Below are 24105 nucleotides of genomic sequence, written 5' to 3' on the forward strand. Positions count from 1 at the left end.
ATTATGTACCCGGTATGTACTTAATTATTATTTGTTTTCCTTGGTTGGTTTCATTATTGAGACAAAATTTACATGAAATGTTCCTGAATTTTTTATCAAAAGAAGTATTGATGTAAGATGTGTACTTATTATTATTTTTTATACAGAATTTCTATTTTTTCACAAGTGTACTTTCTGTATCATGTATATCTTTATGTTCTTTAATGAACTGAAAACAAATACAACATTTTAATATATATCTCACAAGTAAAGAACATGTATTACTTGAGATGTGAAAATGTTAACTGACAAAATATTTATTGTAAGTACGAAGCTTGTCCTATTATGTGTACTTAATTGTGTCTCATACATAACTTTGTGTTTTTCACCGAACTGAAAAATACATTGTATGCCTGTATCACTTTTGCAATAAAATCTGCTTCGGTTCTATTTCTTTGTGAAAGTGTGGGAGGGCAGGGGGTGGAAACTGAAAATAAAGACTTTTGAAACTAATTAATTAATATATATCTAATTCAATTATGACAATTTCACCTTATGTGTCTGGATATTTAGGTCAGATATTAAATTGGTGTACACGTTTGGTTTTTTTATTGGGGGGGGGGGGGTCTAGCTGGCTGGTAGAATGATAAGAATAAAGGTAAAAAAAACTTTTCCAAGAGAATGCAGGAACAATCAAACTTGTCAAAGAGTATGCAAAAACTGTGAAACAGTACAAGTAAGTTTGCAGAAACTATCAAACTTGTCCCAAGATTTTGCAGAAACTATCAAACTTGTCCAAGATATTCAGAAACTTTTCAAACATGTCCAAGAGTAAACTGTCGCCCGGTGCGCGCACAGCGATCGAAAGGGGCAACTTAATTAATTGACTGTCTCATACTGGTCGCTGTGTGGCGCTGTTCGTGCATATTATAACTAGCGCGTTTTTGCACAGGGTCTCCATATTGATTGCAGTAATAATTTGAGAATTCCGAGCTGAAATAATGGACCAAAAACGCATCCCCAGCGGGTAAAAATACTTCAATTGTTTGAATACATTACTGCTTTATATATGTCACTGATTTTTATGTGTATTTGTTTGCCTGTTATTTAGCTGAACAGATTCTAAGTTGGCACAATTTTTGCCGTCGCTCGTCAGATCACATTCACATGCGATGCATGCTAAAATGAATGGATGGCTGTGTGTGTGTGTTTGTGTGGGGGGGGGGGGGGTTTCGGACACACATACCCAGGCAGGAGTTTAGTGGGTGTTTTTTTATAGCAATAAATTTATTGATATGTTTCTAGCACGGACGTTGGATAAGCTACAGGAAAAGTTTCCGTATGGCGCCACCACTTTTTCATTCGATATGAAATAATATATCGTAGGAGGTCCTGTTTTCGAGGTGTCCCTAAAATCGTGGCAAATCTTTTACCTTTGTGCGCGATGTAAACAGTCCCTAGATAAACATTGTGTGGTTTTATTTGCCAAGCAAAAATTAAAAAATATTTTGAATAAAACGAAGACAACTGCTGGCTATAGTATATAGAGTCATACTCATACACAGAGTCTCAAAGAACACTTGTAGTCACTGTAGATGTTTCTTCCATGTATGGCTTCACCGGGAAACCATGCTTTCTTGTTTGCTGTGAAAACAGGAAAAATTCAAAACAAATGGGGCCATTTGAACTTGAAGTCATCGAAGATCGGTGTGTAGTGTGAACATTTCAATGTCCATCAAGTTTTAATATGTTTGCGTACTTCATATTAACAAAAGAAGGTAATTAGGGCATCGGTTGATATAAGGCATCATTATTTTTTTCCCAATTCAAAGAAAAGGCATAATAGCGTGAAAACTGGTAAGGGGAGGAATATAGTATCTAATTTACCTCAATGAGATATCCCTTTTTGTAAAAATTAGTGAAATAGTGGTGGGGCATACAGAAAGTTATCCAAGCTACATCATATGCATTTTTTATGAAATCCTGATTCAATTCAAGCAAGCAATAAATAAAATTGATTGACAATGACCAGGACATGGTCATGGACATGGATGTTCAATTCAACTTCAGTTCAACATGTTCAGTTCAATCTTGCAGTTGCACTTGTGACTTGCGTAACACGGTTGCAGCAGCCTAGAATTACACACGGGCCACTGAGGCAATGGCCTCTGTTGCCCTGGTCACCTGGTCTTTGCTAGCCCTGATGCTCCTTCAAAAGTTTCCCACACACCTTTAGACTTTCCAAATGGAAGCGCCCTTTGCTGGCTTTTCAAAATGGAGATGGCCTTGTGCCTTGTCTTCTTCTCTCACTCGGCAGTCAAAAAGATGAAATGACGGTGCCTGCAACGTATTCGAACGTACTATTAATCAAACATTCACAACTCGGTTCCCCTTAGCTCAGTCAGAGTCAGACCAATGACAATGTCAATGATGAGGAGGGAATCTTAATTTTGACGTTAACAAAATAAATGTGTAACTCATTGTAATAATAACGAAAACTTATATAGCGCCAAAGTCCGCCTAAAAGACGCTCAAGGCGCTCATTGTACCTCAAGGAAGGTCTTCAACTCATGAATGTTTTTATCTTTGATTGATTAGGCAACTGATCATAGAATTGCATCGTTGAAACAGGTGCCCAACTCATTTCTTGTTAGAAAATAAATTTGCTAAGCAGTGTTTCATGTTTATGTTGTATGTAACCATGACAATGCTTGAGCCACTTGTGTGTGGATATTTTATCAATGAAGCATGCAATATAAAGATCCTAACATAGGCCCTTCCCCAGCATGCAGTCTTGTTTCAAAATCTGTGCGTTTTGTAGGGTCGCACTACAACAACTCACAACCCCTCATGACAACAAGTTTTAAATGCACTTTAAATGAACATTTTGAACATTTAAGTCAACCGTTAAAAATATGTAGGAAGAGTCATATGCATCTAAATCAGTTTCAAACTGTTGAAAAAAAAGTATTTTTAACTGTAAAAAAATGAGGGTTTTTTTTCACCCCGAATTAGTAACAAACTGTAATATCTGCCATGTTGTCTTCCGACGTACCTGGACGATGCTATGTCATATACCGCAGGGGGTAATACAAAATGCAAAATGATTATTTACCATTTTATGTGCACCTCTCATGGAGTTGAAAAAATAAATTATTGTATTTAAATTTCCCTTGTAACCAGAGTGGCGACTTAGTTATTTACGAAAACATAACAGCAGCTTATACCAATAACAAAAAATTAAAAATCAGTCCATAGAAATTACCCCTGCAGTATAATGGTATCGTCCAGGTACGTCAAAAGACAATAGGCAGATATTACCGTTGAATTAATTCAGGGTAAAAAACACAATTTTTTTACAGGTAAAAATACATTTTTTTTCAACAGTTTGAAAGTGATTTAGTATGCATATGATTTTTTCTACATATTTTTAACAGTTGACTCTCCATGTTGAAATGTTCTTCTTTTAAGTGCATTTAATGTTTTTTGTGAGGGGTCGTGAGTTGTCTGTATTTAGTGCGATCGGACTTGTATAAAGACAGACAGACGGATAGATACCTGCAAATAATCAGAATTGTTGCGTTCAACTCTGGAGTAAAATCATTTTAAAAGACACTCGACACTATTGGTAATTGTCAAAGACTAGTCTTCACACTTGTTGTATCTCAGCATATGCGTAAAATAACAAACCTGTGAAAATTTGAGCTCAATTGGTCGTCAAAGTTGCGAGAAAATATTGGAAGAAAAAACACCCTTGTCACACATAGTTCTGTGCTTTCAGATGCTTGATTTTGAGACCTCAAATTCTAAATCTGATGTCTCGAAATCGAATTCATAGAAAATTAACTTCTTTCTCAAAAACTACAGTACATTACTTCAGAGGGAGCCGTTTCACACAATGTTTTATATTAAATCAACCTCTCCCCATTACTCGTTACCAAGTAAGGTTTTATGCTAATAATTATTTTGAGTAATTACCAATAGTGTCCACTGCCTTTAATCATGTCTTAAAAAGTGACAAATAATAAGCATTTAAATCCTGTTGTTGTGTTAGCATGAAACATTTTGAAAGTGCATAAAGGCACACTTTTTATATGTAAATGTGCACTCATTTACATATTAGGTACCTTGGATGAATTAGGGTTACATTTGAACAAACTTCATGGCCTTTCTTGCCCTGGTCTTGGCCTTGGTGCCCCTTCAAATGTTTTACATCCATTTCCCAATGGAAGTGCGCCATTGTACAATCAAAATGCCTTGTCCTCTTAAAGATTCAATTCCAGGAAACTTGAGTAGCTTTGGATTTATAGTATACATGACATGTAGGCCTATGCCATGTGTACGTTATATTACAAAATACCACAGAAATTGTGATGTTTAGGGGTACAGAACAGTTTTATAAATGCACTCCTAAAAAAATGTTAACATATTATAACGTGAAGCTCTCTTTACAGCTCAGCAACTACAGAGACTCGGTAGATGTAAACATGAGTTGCATTTATGAGTCCATACTAGTAATTATTCTGATTTTTTTTTGGTTGAACAAAGAATTGACTAGAGTGGGATTCGAACCAACGACCTCCGGATTAACGTGCCGGCGCTCTACCAACTGAGCTATCTAGCCCTATGTTGGCGGTGTCACTATTTTGTCAATATCTTTGTTCGGGGGTGTCTATAGATGAAATAGCTTCACAGTCTGATACTAGGCCCTATAGAATAAAAAGCAAGGCAATTCTAAAGAACGAATCTACACAGCAAAGATAAACATAGTGTTATCGCAAACTAAATTATACATTGATACCTCACCGTTCCATAGTGTTAGCCAAAAGGGTGTCTTTTGGACACCCTGTTTTAATTGTACTTGTTATTTACTTGTGAAACTCTATTTGTAAGTGAACAATTTGGACACCAAGTTTTTACATTTCCACCAATTTGTGACACCCTTTTACCAAATCCTGAATAAAAACTTGCACCATTCTATGCATTGCCTCAAAACCCATCGTTTTGAACCGGTTTATCCCTTTGAAAATTTTGTTTGTATCCCTCCCCCCCCCCATACCCCCGCAAATAAAAACTAAGTTACATTAATGTTTTCTTTTTTTAGTTAGTATCAATTTCATTAAAAGCTTAACGATTTGCGCTCACAGTTCAGTTTTTTTTTTAGCAGCCTTTAATATCCCTGCACATACGTACATAGTAGGATGATACTGTGTTTTGATAAAGCAAGGATTTCCAAGGCATATAAAAATATAGACCCTGTAAACCAACCTCCCATCATGACCATAAATGTATCATCTCGTCATGAATATAAACAAAAATTGATTTCTTGGGATGCAACTGCCACTTCTTGGGGTCTGTCTTCCGTGAGGATTTATAAGTGGATACTTTTGCCATCTGAAAAAAAAAAAGAACTTTTACTGAAATATATGGTGACTATAACTCCACTTCGCATCTACTGCAGATCAAACTGTGGCTGTGGACACTTCATCTGAACCCAACGGCTGCAGCTTACAATGGAACCAGAGCGACACGACGCAAGGATAGAAGTGTGATCAAGCGTCTGACTCGGAAGGAGAGTAATCAAAGCCGGTTGGTGATAATTGTTCTGTAAATATTTTGACGAAAAATTCAAAAGCACAAAGGATCAGAAACTGTAGAGATTGCAGCTAAACTGAATATTTTGATATTCAATACCGAAGACTATTCAGTATCCTTTGTGTAAGACTTTTTAGTGACAATGAAACGACAGAAAAAGCAAGACGATGTTTCGAAGGACGTCAAACGAGCCAAGGTTCAGGTGGACCACAATATGTGCATTAAGAAACGCAGAGTCACCAAAGTGCAACAAAACGTAATCAAGAATATTTCGGCAACGTTGTGCCAAACAATGGAGGATCAGGAATCGTGTGCAATTGTCAAAAGGAAGAGGGTTGCTATAAGCCTAGGTCCTGATGAGGATTATGTTCCTCATGTCGGTTGGTCAAAGAGGAGGACGGCAACTTGTGACCAGGCTAGAACAACATCTAGAAAAGCTGCTAAACAGGCGATCATTGCTTTAGATAAACATGTGCAGGAAAGTGACAGCAGTGCTGGAAAAACTTCTCTTGAAACTTCTCCAAGTACAAACCGAGAGACAATGAGGTTGCCAATAAACCTTACATCAAACAAATCAGTATTCAAAAAGATTCAGGGTACACGAGGTGGAGCAATAGTTTCACCGTCTTCATCGAGTACTACAGTTCGGAATACCTCAAGTAAACGATCTTCAGCGGTGTCCACCCAGCGTTCAAAACCCAATATCATGCTACGTCGATTAAATGAGAAGACTTCATCTGAATTGCGTAGTAGACGAAAGAGGACATTCACGGTGCATTCTCAGACCCTCTCAAAAGTAGGTGCTTCAGTAGATTCTTTGGGAGACCCTTCGTTGAATCGCCTACCCACTCGGTGCAGTCCGTCAGATGCCGTTCATGTAGATGATAAATTCCACAATCACGACTCAAACACCTTGGACTCAAGTAAACAAGAAACAAATACCTCTTCGGAAGTTCAGCCTAGTCCCATTAAGCGGAGGCTACGAGTGAAACAAACTTCAAGTTCCTCTGAGAAGGCAAGCCGTGAGCCATCTGTGAGCGATATCAAAGAATATGCAGAAGATGTAGGTATCTTCTCAGTCATTAAAACTAATTGTCATTCTTCAGTTAACACCAAGCTTGTGGATGAGACGAAAACCGCTAAACAAAAGTACGGATCGCGGAGACAACGTGTAGCATCAAGTGAGCTTAACAGTGAAAGTTATAGACAGGTTTGGAAGAGGACATCGACCCACCAAAAGCAATCAAAATTGTTGTTATCGAGACATTATCGGAATCAAGAGATAAATGTCAGGAAAGCAAAAAGTGTCGGGGAAACTACGATGCTGCTGAGACCAGACAAGACGGTTACCTCAGGTTTCCCCGAAAGAGAGAAAGCTGATCAACATACCAATGTAGAGAATACATGTAGTTCACATATTGTTGTTGTTGGACCAAACAGAAGGTGCATACCTGTGCTATCAAAAATAAACAAAGAAACCAAAAGTCGCCATTCGTGTCCTTCTCAACCAAAAGATTCTGCAGTAGGTGGTGTGAATTCAACAGTCAGGTGGATGTCATCGATAAATAAAGAAAGTGATAATAGTGCCAATGCGCTCAATAAAAGTGCAGTCAATCGAAAGAAGACAATTTCATGTACTGAAATTTTGAAAACCAGTCACCAAAAGTACCCCGTGAAGAGTGCCAAAAGTTCGCCTGCCTTAACACAAATGGAAGCTCAGCTTTCATTTACATGTAATTCACCACAAGTGCCAACACCAAAGTGTCAAATAATCAATGAGAAAGAAGTACAAGTATTAAGTACACCAGAGAGACTAACGGTGGGAGGAAATCAAACAAAGTTGTTGATTCAGAATGAAGTCAGTGTCACACTGAACAAACTCTGTTATGAAAGCGTCAGTCACATACTGCATGGAGATGGTTCGAGTGAGCGTCAAGCTTCTAGTGTCCCTCAACATTCTGATGGAAAGAGACAGTATTTAAGGGATAGGGAAGTGGCAGGGACTCGAACCGCGCTCAAGTCAGATAGTGAAAAGGATGTGCAAACAACAGGGAATATCGTTATAAACCATGCAGGTCTTAACAAAGTACAGAGCACAGCAATTATAAGTTCAACTCGGTGCCAAAGCAATATAAACTCGAGAAGTGCAATAAAGACAAAGCCGAGAAGAAAACTTCAGAAAAGTCTTTGTTCAGAAGACACAACTAACGGCACAAAAGGAAACTCATCAACATTGTCTAAGAGAAGAAATGCCAAAGATTCATCTGAAAGGATCCAGAAAGAGAGTCGCCTGAAGTCGCTAAATACGAAAGTGTCTGATGATCACGAACAATTCACCGACCCAGAAGGCAAAAGGGTACAGATGCCTCTGATTTTACAGGATCAAGATAACCTCAAGACTGCCTGTCAAGCAACTTTAGCTTACTCTCCCAAAATTGTAATGGGGCTTCGACCGTATGCAAGATATCGGTCCAATGGAGACTTGCATAGCTACAAACACTGGCTATTGGTTCAAGGACAAATTGAAAAACAGGTTCATCTGAATAGTGATCAACCAGTACGTCTGAAACGGAAACGCAAGAGAAAAAGAAGAAGGACAAAAACTGGTTTACAACAGAAGGAAAATGAGGAAAATCCTAACCAGTCGGTGCCTACCGTGCAAGATAACGTATCCACCGAAACACACAGTCAGGTGCTGCTCGAAGCACCTGAAACCAGCTCCATGGAGCATCAAAAACTGGCGGTGAGGAATTGCAAAGACTTGCAGGAAACAACCACATGCCAAACAAGTGGACCGCAAAAAGACATAAATAATCTCAAAGACGCCTTTTGTGAAGTTGATTCTGGTGCAAATAATGTTGAAGTCGAAAAGGATGAAAGACTGACTCCTAGCGAAGCGTCCCATGAAGCATCAAACGCTACTCAAGTGTCCAGAGAAGACGGTGAGAACACAAATCTCATTGTTTCTCAACCGCAAAGTTTAGATGACGATTCAGTTTCTCTTGAACAAACTTGCTGTCTGTCCCCTGTCAGTACTGAACAAGACACACAAACCAGCGACTGCAAAGTCGTCGCTGAAGCTGACGGTACTCTGAGTCTTATTATATCCTCGAGTGAAACACCAAGTCCTGATGTTGAAGTTGTATCGCAGTCCACTTTAGTACAGGTGTACTCCGCAGCTCAGAGTGGACCTGGTAGCAGTCCTCCTTGCATCATTTCTCCGCATCACACAGAGAGCCCTAAAAGTGATAAAGACACACTCAGCGAACATGAGAGTGGCTCTTTGTACCTCACCAGTCAACGTGGGTCATTAAATCCTGAAAATAAAGCAGGAACACAAACCACTTCAGGAGATGGTTCCACTCAACAAGATGGCAGCTTTAGTGATGACATCAAGTCACTTGAGGATCCTAACAATACATTTGAAACACAAGACACAGACGTTCAACAAGGCTTCCTTAATTTTGATGAGGAAATAGACATTGTTGAATTTTCAGACCAGTTTGAGGAAGACGACCGCCCAATTCAGATTGTGTCTGAACTTGAATCATCGAGTCTTGAAAGTGATGAGGAAATAGAAACTGTTGACATCTCAGATCAACTTTCAGAGCAAGATGCCCGTCCTATTCACATTGAGTGTGAACAAGATTCAACAATTCCTAATTGTGATACAGGAAAAGAAACTGTTGACATCTCAGACCAACTCGTGCAAGATGGCCGACCCATTGACATTGTGTGTGAACAGGAGTCATCAATTCTAGATTGTGATACAAAAATAGGAACTGTTGAAATATCAGACCGAAGTGAACATGGTGGCCTTCGAGTTCAGATTGTGTGTGAACAAGATTCGTCAAATCCAGAAAGTCATACGGGAAAAGAAACTGTTCACATCTCAGACCGACTTGAGCAAGATGGCCGCCCCATTCAAACTGTGTGTGAACAAGATTCATCAATTCCTTATTGTGATGAGGAAAAAGAACCTGCTAAAACCTCAGACCAACTTCTGCAAGATGGCCGCCCCATTCACATTGAGTGTGAAAACGAGTCAAGTTTTTCTAATTGTGATACAAGAAAAGAAACTGTTGATAAGTCAGACCGACTTGAGCAAGACGGGCGCTCTGTTCAAACTGTGTGTGAACAAGAGTCATCAAATCCTAGGTGTGATATGGGAAAAGAAACTGTTGACATCTCAGACCAACTTGAGGAAAATGGCCGCCCCATTCCCATTGTGTTTGAACAAGAGTCACCAAATCCTAACTGTGATACGGGAAAAGAAAATGTTGACATCTCAGACCAACTTGAGCAAGATGGCCGCCCCTTTCACATTGTGTCTGAACAAGATTCATCAAGTCCGAGTTGTGATACGGACATTGTTGACATTCCTGCAGAGAATCAAATTCCAGACAATGGATCAGCAACTGCCCCTGTGTTCACTGAACAAGATACATGCAGCAATCAAACGCACATCAGTTATCAACAATCATCTCAAAGTATTGCAAGTGAACTTGTTATGAGTCAGGAAAGCCCAGAGTCTGTTGAACAACACGACAGTGAGACTCGAACCACGTCATTAGCGATGACGTCTCATCCCTCTGCTTCGGACATGAACCTGGCAATAGTAGATGGCACAGAGAGCTGCTCATTAACACAGGATGAAGTGTCCGATACAAGTGCAAAAGACTTACTGCTCCCACTTCTTCAGAGTGATTCCAACAGAGGGTCGGACGAGGTTGAGCTTCAACCTCCTAAAAGCGATGCTGAACCACCGAAGGACCTGCAACGCTGTGATGATCAAGTGAAAGAACTACATGTAACCTCTAGCAGCAGTCCAGAAGAAGCACATTCCCCGGGTCAAGTTGATTCAGATTCTGTGACGGTTTCTATTCAACCCGACTTGTCGCCTAAACATGACTCAGAAAACCTTACAACCTCGGAGGAATCATCTCATACGCCAACATCTAAAGCACAGGAAAACATTCAAGAAGAAAAATCTAAGTCTACGACATCAGAGGACGTGAAGAAATCATGTAACTTCAAACAGTTGTGGAATATCAAAAGAGTTCCGAAGAACAAAGGTCAACGAATTGCCTATTTTTATGAGAGAGTTAACAAAGAGGAGGTCGATGAAGTACGGCCTGTGATATTGGAACGAAGACAACCAAGCTGTAGCAGTTCACTAGACTTGGTTCCCAGTGGAGCAGCAAGCCATAAGGACTCGGATAATGGCCCGGAAATGACGACGATGCCTCAGAAACATTTGCTAGATATTGCTCCGTTAATGAAGAAAGCAAATGACAAGGAAACGTCTGCAGAGCCAATTAGTGTACAACAAGGTTCACCACTCATTAATTCTGCTGCCAATAAGAAACCTGATTTATTGTCAACACAGAATGAGATCAGAAATGTGACAGAGTCGCCAGTGATATGTTATCCTTCGCAGACAGACTACCAACATTCCAGAGGTTGTCAGTTCGAAAAACAGACGTCATCGCTTGCATTTGAGGAGACAAATGATTCTCTCCAGTTTTCATCAGAAGAGACATCTTCATCTGAACAGTTACCACCTGACGTGTCATCTGACAGCAGCAGCGTTTCTTTCTCACATGCAACTCCCAAAGATCAAGAGTTTGCGCCAATGTTTGAAGGATCAATGCCAGAGGAAGAATCAAGTACAGATGACAGAGTTTCTGCTGTAGAATCGGACTCAGCGATGATTGAAACACCAATAACCACAGCGCTTAAGGGCAACCTAAGTCAACATGGCAGCAAGTCCAGAACTGGGCGGAAACCACTCCTAGCAAGTATGACTCTTCGAAAAAAAGATGAGCATTTTTTATTTTCGCGTCTTGGATTTAAGAAATCCAAACAGAGGAAATCGCACATGAGTGACCAAAGAAAGTATATGGTGATTAAAAGAGAACTGTCGCAAGTTCCTGATGAAGATTGTGTGAAGCCTGAACCACTGTTTAGGACAGGAAATCAGCACCAGGAGTGTCGCTATCAATCAAACTTAATTGTGCCAGAGGTAACCTACCAATCATACCGTCCAATAAATCGCGTGTTTACCAGCACTTCGCCACACAGGATGGTGCAAATGCCAATCTCAGAGTTTCCACAAACAAGTCGGAGAATCGGAAAACGACATTTGACAGCCTCAAAGACGTTGAGCCCAGAAGATTACATCTTTCCAGCAAAACGAATCAAGCGTCACCAGTTGTCATCAACGCCTCTCACTGGTTCAGTGTTTACCAATAACCAAAGAAGAAGTAAATTTGGAAACACTGTACCCCATCACTTTCTTTTACCAAGTAGAGGATGTCCAGGAAAAGTATGTCCACAAGATCCTGCAATGATGGAATCGGCGGGGGTTTCAGGCGTCACGGAGCACACTCGGGTCTTAAACCATCAGGAAAATAACGCAGATACCTTAGGAAGATGCACCATGAATGTTTCAGTCAAAGACAAGCCTTCGCTTTTGGTCCCGCCTGACACTCATGTAGACGACCCTGGACTCAAACTGGAGCAACATGTTTCTGACCAGTCGCTTCTAGCATGCGAACCGCGGAAGAAAGACTACAGAAAACAGGTACTCAACCAGGGATACAAAGACTCGTCCGTTGATACAGAAATGAGTAAACCCAACCAGAGAGGACGCCCGAAGAAGAAAAGACGGCTTTGGTTATATCAGCATGGCAGAAAACACCAGAGGAAGGACGAAGAAAAATCAGGAAAGCTGCAAGATCCCGCAATTCCTAAAAAGGTTGGACGCCCAAAGAAGGAAAAACTGCCATGGTTGTATCAGCCTGGCAGCAAACAACTGGCGAAAGACGAAGGAAAATCAGATCCTGCAATTCCTAAGAAGGTTGGACGCCCAAAGAAGAACTCAATTATTGAATCTAAAGAAAGGAAACCTTTTACAAGGAGCTCAAAGGTCAAGAAAGGTTATGCCATCAAAAGCAAGTGGCTATGGTATCAGAGAAAGAATGCAATTGCGAAAGGATTAAAGCCCAAAGTTGGACAAACTCTGAACAGTAAGGCTGATAAAAATGTGAATAGAGGTCAGCCAAAGAAAAAGGGTCCAGAACGTGGAGAGCCAACCAGACCTAAAAAGGTGGGCCGTCCCAGAAAGATTCCTCTGAGTGAAGAAAAGGAATCTTCAACACATGCAAAGCAACTTCGACAAAAAGGAAACTTACTTGGAGAATCTGGAGAGCCAGCATTGAGACTGAAAAAGAAGATGGGCCGTCCCAGAAAGATACCTCTCAATGAAGTAAAAGCACCTTCAACTCCTACAGACCAACTTCAACAACAGATCATCAAAGGAAACTTACTTGGAGAATCTGGGGAGCCAGCAATGAGACCTAAAAACAAGGGGGGCCGACCGAGAAAAAATCCAGTAAGTGAAGTAAAAGCACCTTCAACGCTAGCAACGATACCTAAAAAGAAGATGGGCCGTCCCAGAAAGATACCTTTAGTTGAAGTGCAAACCCCCTTAAGTGGAATTGATCAACAAGGCCAAGACCCTACGCCCAAAAGGAAATACTGTCGCAAAAATAATTCCCCATGTGGAATTCATCAACAGAGCCAAGAACCTAAACCGAAAAGTAAATATCGTTTTGAATTGAATTTCTTAGGTGGATTTAAAAGGGCATCAGCTGGTAAAAAGCCACTACATAAAAATAAAAGGGGTCGTCCCAGAAAGATTCCTCTCAGTGAAGTGCAAACGCTCTCAACCCTGTCGGAGCAACCTCCACAACAGAGCCAAGAACCTAAACCGAAAAGTAAATATCGTTTTGAATTGAATTTCTTAGGTGGATTTAAAAGGGCATCAGCTGGTAAAAAGCCACTACATAAAACTAAAAGGGGTCGTCCCAGAAAGATTCCTCTCAGTGAAGTGCAAACACTCTCAACCCTGTCGGAGCAACCTCCACAACTGATCATTAAAGGGAACTTAGTTGGAGAATCTGAAGAGCCAGCACTGAAACCTAAAAACAAGGGGGGTCGTCCCAATAAGATTCCTCTCAGTGAAGTGCAAACACCCTCAACCCTGTCAGAGCAACCTCCACAACAGATCATCAAAAGGAACTTACTTGGAGAATCTGAAGAGCCAGCAACGAAACCTAAGAACAAGGGGGGACGTCCCAGAAAGATTCCTCTAAATAAGTTGGAAGCACCCTCATACCCTTCAGAGCAAATTCAGCAACAGATCATCAAAGGGAACTTACTCGGAGAATCTTTAGAGCCAGCTACGAAACCTAAGAACAAGGGGGGTCGTCCCAGAAAGATTCCTCTCAGTGAAGTGCAAACGCTCTCAACCCTGTCGGAGCAACCTCCACAACAGAGCCAAGAACCTAAACCGAAAAGTAAATATCGTTTTGAATTGAATTTCTTAGGTGGATTTAAAAGGGCATCAGCTGGTAAAAAGCCACTACATAAAACTAAAAGGGGTCGTCCCAGAAAGATTCCTCTCAGTGAAGTGCAAACACTCTCAACCCTGTCGGAGCAACCTCCACAACTGATCATTAAAGGGAACTTAGTTGGAGAATCTGAAGAGCCAGCACTGAAACCTAAAAACAAGGGGGGTCGTCCCAATAAGATTCCTCTCAGTGAAGTGCAAACACCCTCAACCCTGTCAGAGCAACCTCCACAACAGATCATCATAAGGAACTTACTTGGAGAATCTGAAGAGCCAGCAACGAAACCTAAGAACAAGGGGGGACGTCCCAGAAAGATTCCTCTAAATAAGTTGGAAGCACCCTCATACCCTTCAGAGCAACATCAGCAACAGATCATCAAAGGGAACTTACTCGGAGAATCTTTAAAGCCAGCTACGAAACCTAAGAACAAGGGGGGTCGTCCCAGAAAGATTCCTCTAAGTGAAGTGCAAACACCCTCAACCCTGTCAGAGCAACCTCCACAACAGATCATCAAAAGGAACTTACTTGGAGAATCTAAAGAGCCAGCAACGAAACCTAAGAACAAGGGGGGACGTCCCAGAAAGATTCCTTTAAGTGAAGTGATAGTACCCTCAACTCCTTCAGAGCAAATTCAGCAACAGATCATCAAAGGGAACTTACTTGGAGAATCTAAAGAGCCAGCAACGAAACCTAAGAACAAGGGGGGACGTCCCAGAAAGATTCCTTTAAGTGAAGTGATAGTACCCTCAACTCCTTCAGAGCAAATTCAGCAACAGATCATCAAAGGGAACTTACTTGGAGAATCTGAACAGCCATCAACGAAACCTAAGAACAAGGGGGGACGTCCCAGAAAGATTCCTCTGAATAAGGTGGAAGCAACTTCAACACAAACGGAGCAACTTGAGCCACAAACTGTCAAAGAGAGCTTTCTTGGGGAATCTCGAGAGCCAGCAATGAGACCTAAAAACAAGGGGGGTCGTCCCAGAAAGATTCCTCTGAATAAGGTGGAAGCACCTTCAACACATACAGAGCAACATCAGCCACAAATTGTTGAAGGGAGCTTTCTCAGAGAATCTGGAGAGCCAGCAACGAGACCTAAAAGGACGATAAGCTGTCCCAAGAAATTAACCACTTCTTCCAGTGGAATTAATCAACAGAGCCAAGAACTTAAACCCAAAAGGAAATACTGTCGCCAAACAAATTTCTTTTATGGAACAAAAAGGAATAAACTGAGCAAAGATTTTAAACCCAAAAGGAAATACTGTCGCAAAAATAATTTCCCAAGTGGAATTGATCAACAGAGCCAAGAACCTAAACCCAAAAGGAAGTACTGTCGCAAAAGTAGTTCCTTAAGTGGAATTAAAAGGAACCATCTGAGCCAAGAACTTAAGCCCAAGAGGAAATACTGTCGCAAAAATCGTTCCTTAAGTGGAATTGATCAACAGAGCCAAGAACCTAAACCCAAAAGGAAATACTGTCGCAAAAATAACTCCCCATGTGGAATTGATCAACAGAGCCAAGAACCTAAACCGAAAAGTAAATATCGTTTTGAATTGAATTTCTTAGGTGGATTTAAAAGGGCGTCAGCTGTTAAAAAGCCACTACATCCATTCATTGAAGAAATAGCTAGACCTAAAAAGAAGGGGGGGCGTCCCAGAAAGATTCTTTCAAGTGAAGTGCATGCACCTTCAACACCTTCAGAACAACTTAGACAACAGAGTATAAAAGGAAACTTACCTGTAGAATGTGAAGAGCCAACTAGACCTAAAAACAAGGGGGGCCGTCCCAGAAAGATTCCTTTAGGTGAAGTGGAAGCACCTTCAACACAAACAGAGCAACTGCAACGACAAATAATCGCAAGGTGCTTTCTTGGGGAATCTGAAGAGCCAGCTCCGAGACCTAGAAAGGGGGGTCGTCCCAAGAAACTGAACACTTCTGTCAGTGGAAGCAGAGCAACTTTGTCAGCCACTGACCAGCTTGAGCTCATTCATAAGATCCAGGTGCTAATTCCTGGTTATGTTGGACCTGCCATCGATGAGGACTTTGTCTTGGAGGAGTTTTGTAGTTTGGAGTCTCTCGAGGAAGCAGTTCAAAGTACAACAATGGCACGGAAGACTCGTCAAGGAAATAGAATCTCCCGTAACAGAAAGAATTCAAACTCGTTAGCGCACCTGTCCACCACTTCAGCTGGCAACAAGAGGTAGGGTTGGAACTTGTACAAAACAAAAGTTGTTTCTGTAATGATACGCATTTAGTGTTTGTTTACATGTCTTTTTAGGTTTACTGGGGTCGATTTCACAAAGAGAATAGGTCTAGTCTTTGGAGATATTAAAAACTGAAGTCTAGTCCTAAGTTAGGACAAGTAACTCTCAGTAACTTAAGATTAGACTAGTCTTAATTCTTTGTGAAATCCACCCCAGGACATTTACAGTATACATCAGGCACGAAGTGTTGTGGTCGAGCGGTTAAGAGCACCGAATTCAAACTCTGTTGTTTCTGATATAAAGCAGAGTGTGGGTTCGAATTCCAAGCCGTGACACTTGTGTCCTTAAGCAAGACACTATAACCATTGCTTCGTCCTTCGAATGGGACGTAAAGCCATTGGTCCCATGTGTTGTGTAACGCATGTAAAATAACCCAGTGCACTTATCGAAAAAGAGAAGGGGTTCGCCCCGGTGTTCCTGGCTGTGGCTGCTGTACATGTATGTGCCGTAGCAACTTGTAAACCCTTATAAGGTGCTAAATAATTGGGTCTCAAAATTCATCACTGCAATTACCTATCTTTCTGGAAAGTTTGTTATACTCGGCACCTTGAGTACCTTGTTTGGTAGATACATGCGCTTTATGTATATATAAGACTTCAATATTATTATTATTACTATTAGGATTCTTCCTACATGTGTACTTAAGTCTGTTTTCCGACTTGATTGCCCTTGGATAATTCAGATTTGATTAATTAATAAGACCTGAAAAGTCCATTGAGCCGTTACACCACAGGTACATGTACATGTACTTGAGGTCAGCTCTAGCACTCGATAAATGTTCCTGCTTTTTTTCCAAGGAAAAAACATCCTGCTTGGATGTACACTGCAGTGTACTGTCATGTACATTTTGTTGTGAATTGAAATTGAACATTATTGTCCGTGATCAAATTTGATGACAATGGGTTGTTGTTGTCCGTATGCTCAACGGGATGTGCACTTCACATTTCTTTATCTTTCTGCATGTGTACAGGTCTGTATGCATGTAGTTATTGAAATGGCAAGGGCACCAAGGCACATTCTTCTTGAGAAAGGGCACCCTATGAGGAAACTGTAAATGTCTACTGTATCATTTCAAGGGCACCAAGGCACTGACCAGGGGGCATGGTGGCAATCGCCTTCGTTGCCTCCGTGAAGTATAAGGCCTGTGTGTATGTACGCTCGTACATGAATTTGTTTTGTCCAGCATGTCAGGCCTGAATTCCAATTTTGAAAGGGCAAGGCCATTTTCATTTTTGCGAAGGGTACTTCCATTGGAAAATCTTGAAGTCTATGGGAAACATTTGAAGGGGCACCAAGGCCAAGACCGTGGCCTCTTCGTAATTCCATACCTGGCGTGTAAATACAAGTAAAATTTGCATGGGCGTGCACAAGGAATCTTTGCTACATGTATGGTGTTATGGAGATTCAAGCAATATACGGTTCAGACAGGCGCTCCAGAGTTGCGCCTAACCAAATTATTGAATGAAAAGAATAACTACAACCTGTTCATGAACATTTTGACATCTGAAATAGCTGGGAGCAAGTAGCTGCGCTGAGATCGACTGTGGCAGTCGTTTGGATTGACTTGAGCGTTCATACTTCCTGCGAATGCGAATCAAATTTTTACGTCGCAAAGTTTAAATTTGCTCAACTCCTGCGAAACATTCGCTGTAAAAACAGCTACTTGTGACGCCAAGATTCCTATCGCATTCACATTGCGGGAAGTATGAACTGGGCTTTCGTCTTGTAAGCATAATTTTATGGTTCTTACATGTAGCTACTTTATATGCTTCAATTCATTCACTCATTAATTTTTTAATAAATCCGGTTGTGAAGCCAAGGACTCCCAGAAAAGCAAAATGACTCACTATACATAGCCAAGAACCCCATAGAGACAAGACAAAGCTCTTTAAAATTTGGCTTGGTACAAAAAAGAAACAACTCTTAACCAAGCAAATAATAACACTAAGCTTTGGTGTTTCTGATCAGCTGAGTGTGGGTTTAAGTCCCAGTCGTTACACTTCTGTTGTGTGATGTACGTAAAGGAACCCAGTTCACTTATCGTACTGGTTTGATTGGCAGCATACAGCCTAGCCTTTTGTCAAGGCCTTCGTGGTTTGGACAGCTTTGTAGAGCTGCGGTCCCAAGCGTCTGGAACGGGAGACCACACACGTGAGTGTGTGAAGCCATGAGGGCCTTTTCCAACTTATGTTTCTTATTTGTTTCTTTAAATCTCGACTTTTGCTACCCAAATGTCGAGTTCAGCGGGTCAGCATACATTAATGCACGTTTCATACTCTATGAACAATTCATTAACAAGACCCTTGTGGCTAAGCCACTCACGTGTGTGGTCTCCCGCTCCAGTCGCTTGGGACCGCGACTCATCGACGCTGTCCAAGCCCAGAGGCCTCGACAAAAGGCTATAAATAGCCCCACAGCACTTTGTAAATCCTTACATGGTGCTGTTTTAAAAGGAATACAGGTATGTCTCATACTTCAAAATTTATATCCACATACCTTGCAGGAATGTATAATTAGGGCTTTGATACGCCCCTTGTTTAATATACTACTACATGTATTATATAAGAACCCACAGAGTTCGTAGTATCATTATTTATTTTGAATTTTTTTTATTCACTAATATTTACAAATTTGTTTTTCAGGCGAGCTAAGCGAAGTTCTCGATCACCAGAGGGCTCCTATTGGGACTGCAGTGTGTGTACTTATCGAAACAAAGCAGAGGCATTCAAGTGTGCTATGTGTGATGTCCGCAAAGGCACGTCCACTAGGTGAGTAGTGGTTACACTTTCATTCATTCATTCAGTCCATTCAGAACATCAGATGATTTAATAACATAGGGCGCGTTCGATTAGCTTCCTTTGGTCGACCGCGGTCTGCCCCCAGTATGCATGTTTGAATAGCTTTGACGTCATTTCAGGGGCTCACCCTCGTGCCCTGCTTGTGGAGTGCGTCAATTAGGGGCTGGCCCAGGTGCATGACGTCACTACGAGAGGGTGAGTGATTGTTCGTTAGCTCTTGTCATGGGTTCACCCAAGTGAGCATCGCGGGGTCAATCCAGGGACGCTAATCAAACGCACCCAATATATCAAAGTCTTACACAGCGCATGTATTTACCAACAAGGTGCAGTTACTCAAGGCGCTTAGTATTTACATTTATACAGAAAGAGAGGAACATGAAAGTTATGAATTCTGAGATCCAATTATGTAGCACCTTAAAAGGGTTTACAAGGTGCTACGGCGCATTTAGCAGCCACAGCCACGAACTACGGGGCGAACCCCTGCTCTCTTCGACAAGTTACACAACACATGGGACCAACGGCTTTACGACTCATCCGAAGGACCAAGCAATGGTTAAGTGTCTTGCTTAAGAGCACAAGTGTCACGGCTGAGGATTCGAACCCACACTCTGCTGATGGCCCTCCAAACACAGAGGTCTTCCATTGCTGTACGCAGCTCCTCCCTTAAAAGTAGAATATAATTATTCACACAAATATAGCCCGGAATTGCACGGTTTTCCTTTTTATTGTGAACTAACAGGGCACACAAGTTTGTGGAGTCAAATTGTTCTTCAAAAATGCAGACCGTGTTAGTTCACAGTGTAAAAGGAATTCTGTGTTAGCACTGTATACTATACTTTCTCAAGTTTTTTTTTTTTTAAATCACAGACATATTACTCTGGTGGGATTCAAACCCTTGACCTTTGCAATTCTAGAGCAGTGTCTTACCAACTAGACTTTTAGTGGTCTAGTTGGTTATAGACTGCTATTCAATTGCAAAGGTTGGGGGTTCAAATACCACCTGAGTAATTTTTCCTGTGTTTTTTTCCACAGAACCCGGGGAAAGTACTGAATATACAGTGCTAGCACACATCGGTGTATGGGTTAACTCGAAATTAATATTCCTTATCCCCAATGCAAATTTAATATTTATAAACTTTTTTTTAACAATCCATTTTTGAATGGCAGAAAACCAAGACTTAATGCACAACTAGTCGCCCAGCAACAAGCTCAGCAGAATCTGTCTCCACTGATTCACGTCAAGACAGCGAAGACAACTGCACGGAGTCCAGCACAGAGGAAAGCTGGTACATCTAAGAAACCAAGGTAAGAAACTCAACCATCTCCTTTAAAGGCAGTGAACACTTTTGGTAAGGTAATTACTCAAAATAATTGTTAGCAAAAAACTTACTTGGTAAAAAGCAATGGAGAGCTGTTGATAGTTTAAAACATTGTGAGACTTTGACGTGACGTAGTTTTTGAGAAAGAAGTAATTTTCCACGAATTTGATTTCGAGACCTCAGAATAAAATTTTGTAGTCTCGAAACCAAGCATCTGGAAGCACACAACACAACTTGTTGTGACAAGGGTGTTCTCTTTCATAGTTATCTCGCAACTTTGACGACCAATTGAGCTCATATTTTCACAGGTTTGTTATTTTTTATGCATATGTTGACATACACCAAGTGAGAAGACTGACTTTTACCAAAAGTGTCAAGTGTCTTTAAATAATTTTCTTTACCAGTAAATTGATCAATTAAATTGGTATGGTACACACTGCTAAAATAAGGCATTCAAGCTGCCTCTTGCTGATGGGCAATCTCGTTGGTCTAGTGGCAAGACATCTGGGCTCAAATACTAGTTCTGCTTACTGCCAAGTTCTGCGCTAACAATCACCATTCTCCAGTTACGTGCAAGCGCCAAAATTCTGAGCTAGCTGTGTGAGTGTTCAATGCCTTTGTCTGCTGGACAAAAGCACAGAATTCCCTGCTTCGAGCGCCGAGTCAAGCAAGCGCCGATTCCCAAGCATTTGGTAAGCCGAGCCATGCAATTGGGCCCTGCTCTAGTATGGCTAAGGTTGTGGGTTGGACTACCATGGTCAACCATTTATGGAGGTCAAATTTTTGACCCCCATAAATGGCCGACTGTTTTAGTTCGCAAAGTAAAAGTAAATACACGCATTTTCAAGGCAAATTTGTGTGGATCATTGTATTCTACTTTTAAAACATCTTTCTAACCATGCATTTTATAACAAACGGTTACAAACGCTTTTCAAAGACCAACTCGACTGGTCCAAGTCCACGTGTTCCTTTAAGATGGATACCGGCGCATTGTAAATGCTCTTTATTAAAAAATTTTGTTCTTTTTTCTTTTTCATCATTTTCAGACCCCGCTTAAAAAATGTCGATCGGAGCTCGGCCATTAGTACGGAAGTTGTGGTCAACAACGTACCCGTGATTATTACAGAGTATAAAGAGAAATCCCATACGAGAACCTCCATCGATTCGGACGATGCCTCGGCCGAACGAACAAACGGTAACGTCAATGGATTATGAACAGCGCCCTCTATGGTGTGTTTTTTTTATAGTAGGCTTCCGAGAGAGCAACTACGATTCTCGCATGTGTTTTTTTTTTGTGTTGTGGAAATGCTGCATTTATACTAAGTAGTCGTGCACTGACTGGTCCAGCGAGAGAATGGAATTGGCCAAAGCAAATTTTTCATCTGACATCTCTGGTGTTGTAATTGTTTCTGTGTGGTGGTAGAAATGTAAATCAAGAAGGAATTTTCTTAGTGATGTGTTAGGACCCATAAAAAGAGACTTTTGCGTAATACTCGGCTTGTATTAAGTTGGCGAACTAGATCCCTGAAAACTGGTAATGTGCACAGGTCTGTATTGCTTCGTTTATGAAAGAGCAAGGACACCAAAGCATTTTCTCCTTGGTAATGGATGGGCACCCTATGAGGAAATGGTACATTTCTTCTAGGGCATTTCAAGGGCACCAAGGCAATGACCAGGGGCATGGAGGCAATCGCCTTCAGTGCCTTTGTGAAGTACCAGACCTGTGTGCATGTAGGAATGGAATGACTGTAGTTATAGTGTAGTCTAGAACTTAAGGAACGAGTCGTTTCTGTGAAGAAATATTGTGAACAAACCTGAGTTCTCCCTCGTGTAAATATGTTAAAGAATAGATCTGTATGACATTCTTAATGAATTGTTTGTATGTAGACCGAAGCCATGGGCATGTGGATTTAATGTTAGCCCAAATTAGCTTTATGAAATAAGGCCTTCTTTTATTAACCTTCTAACAAACACACTGTAAAAAAATAGTTTATGCTAACCAAGTATCACCATGGGAACTTTATAAATAATGTTTTGTCTTCGCTTCCTTTTCCCCTATTTAGACCAAGGAACGTTTGGAATAAATTAAGGAATAAAATATATTTGGTTGATCGTGTTTCTCACATGCCTTTGAGTTGTGGTAAGGACATGTAGTCCCAATTTCATGGAGCTGCCTTTAAGCATGTTAAGCACAAAAATGGCTAAGCAAAACAAAATTATGCTTACGCGAAGAAGTTTACCAGCCAAACTGCCATGTCACATGCATAATCTGTGACTGCTAGCCTGCCTAGTTTTGCTAAGCAGAAAGCTGGTAAACATTATGCTTGAGAAGCTCTATGAATTTGGGCCATGGTTTCTTGCTGTAAATTTAAACCTGAGTAGGGTTTTTAATATCACAAAAGTCACATTTCCTCCTAATTAAGAATGCAACAACAACCGTTATTCAGCGTCCACATGTTTGTGTACAAAAGATGTGCTAGACCATGACTATTACTAGACCATGTTTCAATAGTTACATAAACCTGACCAACCGTTTTTATTTGTTAAATTAAATATATTTGTAAAAAAACTCTTCAAAGAAATGTGAACTACTCCAGTCGGAATCAGAACGAACACGGTGAATTAATAATGTATTATGTTTACAGCAAATTTATAAGTGTCTGTTGGTTTGGCAAGTGTCGTATTTGTGTTAAATTTGTGAATATTGTAGTTTGCATGGTTTTAATTATGTGCGGGGGGGGGGGGGGGTAAGATTCAAATTTGACAAACAAGGTGTAGTTTCTGAAAAGCGAATGATATTGTGTTTGGTAGCATTTAGAACCTTTCCACAAGTTAAAGGAGTTTAAAATTATCTAATCTATCTATTCATTTTATTAGACATGGGGAAGGTGGCTTTGGAATTTTTTAAAATCAGGGATATTTGTACACGTTGATATAGCTATAACCTACTTGTCCATAGCTGCTTTCTTGATAAGCAGAGATGGTAACAGATTCAAGTTCCTGAAAATGTCATAAAACCACCAAGTATATTCTTGACATGACTTAAAATGTTTTTTTTTGGCAAACCACTAAAACAGCACACGTTTCTACATGTTAAAAGCACATTGCTATAAATGTACAGTTTTTATTGTGAATCATGTGAATTAATTTGCCAGTTTGGTAACTGTTTACTAGGGCCAACTGTAAATGTAATGTTGAAACTTTATTTGTAAACTTAAAACTAATAACTAATTATTTAGAAATTTTTGATGGAAAGAAACATTAAGTGCGATGCATGACATCATGCCTTCAATCTGGGTATCCCTGACCAACTACAAATAAGGCCCTTTTGTGGACTTGCTGCCGCTAATAACTGGTACTCATGCTCGATAACATGTGGTGGGTACCAGACAATATCAACCTCTAGTCGACAAATGGTCCTTGTGTTAACTTGGTCTTCATATTAAACAACAAATTTTTCCAAAGTTGCTTTTAAGGGGCTATTCCTCTCATCTGTGAACATTAACTCCATAGTTTTGGATATACATATATTTCTAGTCTCTGCTCGTTACTGTTCAGCGGGGGCATGGTCGGCTTGTGTGTAAAGCGCCCGCCTCTCACTAGAGTGACCCTAGTTTGATACCTGGCCAGGGGTATGTGAGTTGAGCTGTGCGTTGGTACTCTGCTTCGCCACAAGGTTATTGTTATTTGAACTAGAATGTCACCCAAAATCGTTTGCTAGCCATTTTGTTCT

General features: G+C 40.7%; 1 protein-coding gene across 1 annotated transcript; it reads left to right on the top strand.

Moving 5' to 3' along the window:
- The first annotated feature begins 918 nt into the window (after positions 1–918).
- LOC117306939 lies at positions 919–23134 on the top strand. Its single transcript, XM_033791521.1, has 6 exons — positions 919–1006; positions 5441–13973; positions 15564–16191; positions 18898–19023; positions 20221–20358; positions 21419–23134. The coding sequence occupies exons 2-6, from the start codon at positions 5717–5719 to the stop codon at positions 21585–21587; spliced, it is 9318 nt and encodes a 3105-aa protein (XP_033647412.1). The 5' UTR covers positions 919–1006; positions 5441–5716; the 3' UTR covers positions 21588–23134.
- Positions 23135–24105: the final 971 nt, after the last annotated feature.

Source organism: Asterias rubens, chromosome 2 (assembly GCF_902459465.1).
Source record: "Asterias rubens chromosome 2, eAstRub1.3, whole genome shotgun sequence".
NCBI classification, from domain to species: domain Eukaryota; kingdom Metazoa; phylum Echinodermata; class Asteroidea; order Forcipulatida; family Asteriidae; genus Asterias; species Asterias rubens.

Bases quoted from the DNA above. Each gene is read 5' to 3' on its own strand.
- LOC117306939 (XM_033791521.1), top strand. From the start codon at position 5,717: ATGAAACGACAGAAAAAGCAAGACGATGTTTCGAAGGACGTCAAACGA. The intron at 13,974-15,563 runs TTAAAAGGGCAT...TCTTAGGTGGAT, and splicing joins ATTGAATTTCTTAGGTGGAT to TTAAAAGGGCGTCAGCTGTT. The intron at 16,192-18,897 runs GTAGGGTTGGAA...TTTGTTTTTCAG, and splicing joins ACTTCAGCTGGCAACAAGAG to GCGAGCTAAGCGAAGTTCTC.